General features: G+C 38.4%; 1 protein-coding gene across 1 annotated transcript in view; it reads right to left on the reverse strand.

Moving 5' to 3' along the window:
- Window positions 1–1,966: 1,966 nt before the first annotated feature.
- LOC103311194 (zinc finger BED domain-containing protein 5-like) overlaps window positions 1,967–2,309 on the reverse strand; it is a 2,314-nt gene continuing 1,971 nt past the window's right edge. Inside the window, exons 2-3 of the mRNA XM_008190767.1 lie at window positions 2,205–2,278; window positions 1,967–2,118 (exon numbers count right to left, since the gene is read on the reverse strand). Coding sequence (XP_008188989.1) covers window positions 1,967–2,118; window positions 2,205–2,278 — 226 coding nt within the window. The remainder of the gene's footprint in view (window positions 2,119–2,204; window positions 2,279–2,309) is intronic.

The following is a 2,309-nucleotide window of genomic DNA, read 5'->3' on the forward strand; positions in this document are numbered from 1 at the left end:
CCCAAAACTGTATCTACTCCTCCAAAGTTACGGAGACGTTATGTATTAACTCTGAGTTATGGTCTATTAGTACGCCAGTTCTGATGAAGATGTTATCAGTACTAATATTCCCAATAGAACGTTCGGATTTCGGATTTTCTGGATTTGAGAATCGTACTGGTAAACTTACACGAGGGGTAGGACTTGGCGGTGTTATTGGGTCACCTGATTCGTTATCTGAATTTGGGGATGACCTATCTGACCTGTTTTCCCCTTTTCCGCTCATTAACTATTTAGCTACTTGGCTGATACTTAACGAATTACTAATTTTATGTATATATAAGTGTGTATGTTTACATGCAATTAGATATACATCAATGCTAATGTTAACTACGATATGAATATTATATTAATACAATACTACAGATTTACGATTCTGAATTATACAGAAAGAAATAATAATGATAAAAAAATAGATAAGAAAGAAATACGTACTTATTAATTAGTACGGAGTGTAGTCGAGATATGATTTCAACTTTTTTTTGTTATTATTATTATTTCTAATTTTTTTTTTACTCGCAGTATCGCAGTTAAAATGATCCTTGCCATGGTTTTTTTTTTTTTATATTTACTGATTTTTAAGCACTTCTACGGGATGCTCAGAATGGTCTGTACTGATGTTCGGCTTGGCATGGCTTGAATTCCTTGGCTGTTAACGACGACTTTCCTCTTCGACTGCGCTTGTGGAATCGACGTTCGCTAGCCCCAAAACTGATGGCGCGGAGACCACTACACCTGTAGTGGATTTCACTGCTTTCTCACGACTCGTCGTTAATAAACAACGGTCGCGTATTTATTTTGATAACAACGATCGCGTATTTACACTGATTACAACGATCGCGTATTTTTAAACTTAACGTTTATCACGTATTCGAACCGCTAACGCGAGTCGTGTTGTTTATTTACACTTCACGGCGGCGCTGATTACGAGCGTCGTGTACTGGCGCTCGTGGATAATTCAGTGTTGCTGCGGCTATCAGCTGCCAGCACTATAATATAGTATATTTATATGCGGCGGCGGCACAGACGTTCGGTTTCATAATTATTATCACACACAACAAAATGCGTGCGTGCGTTAGTGAGTGCGGTGTTCGGTTTGGGCGGCACTATCGACACGGAGGCGGCGGCGCGTGTGTTTGTGCGCGCTAATAAATTTCAGCGGTACCACGTACAACGGACGCGGCAGCTATGTTGCTCGTATTTCAGATTCGCGTTCGTGTGCGTGCGTGCGCTACTAACCATTCGTTCGGGCGGCGCTACGAGTACGGCGGTACTGCGTGCTCCCTTCCTTGTCGTCTTGTACACTGGAGTTTCTGTATACCTCGATGTTTTGGACTTTTTGGACACTTCAGATTTTCTTCTTTGGATTTTCTTCTTCAGATTTTCTTCTTGTATTTAATTATATTATAAGCATAGATTTACTTTAACTCGAAATTACACGGCATTAACTAACTTATTGTTTAATGAACTTGAATCTACGGTTCCCACCGCTGCCACCAAAATGTTATGGACGTCTCCACAACCGAGTTTGTTCGTTAGTAAATAAATACGAGGTGTTTGAGTTATCACTAATACTTTATTAATATAATCAATTTTAAAAGAAATTTAGTTGCACAGAATAATTATTAGACTTAAGAAAACAACAGAGGCTCTGCTCGATGGTCTGCCAGGACTACACTGAATATTACACAGACAGCGAGACACGGTAGGGGCTCGCTCGGGCTCAAAACTGTCCACACAGCGAATTCCTTAAGACCGTGTGACTCTGTAGTAGTTTCGCCAAAAATTTTTAGAAAGCAGCCCTTGCAAACCTGAACTAAGAGTTTATTATTATTAGGAATAAAATAATTCATAGTTATATTCCTGTTTTTTTGTTTTTCCGGTGTCAATCTACGTTTCCGGTTTACTTTTGTGTCGTGAAAAGTTACTAATCCAGAAATATTTCAGTTCTTCTATTGTGGTTTTTCATTGACCAATATGCAGCAAATAATTTCTCACGTAATTCATCGTCAATTTTTGAATTACATTTTGCTCTACAGTTTGGTAGTTCTTTTGAACATCTACTTTCAACAGTTTTACCTTTATTAGTGCAATATTTGTTACCAGAATTCCTGTTTGTCTTTATGTAATTTCGATACTGAACAGTCTCACCTTTTTATGCTAACTCTGGTTTTTCCTGCCAATAATCGGATTATCCTCTTGTTCATTGTTAGTCAACAATAAAGTGTCTTCTGGGGTGCTAGGAATTTCATTGTTAATGCACAATAATG

The sequence above is a fragment of the Acyrthosiphon pisum genome, unplaced genomic scaffold (assembly GCF_005508785.2).
Source record: "Acyrthosiphon pisum isolate AL4f unplaced genomic scaffold, pea_aphid_22Mar2018_4r6ur Scaffold_1011;HRSCAF=1478, whole genome shotgun sequence".
Lineage (NCBI taxonomy): Eukaryota > Metazoa > Arthropoda > Insecta > Hemiptera > Aphididae > Acyrthosiphon > Acyrthosiphon pisum.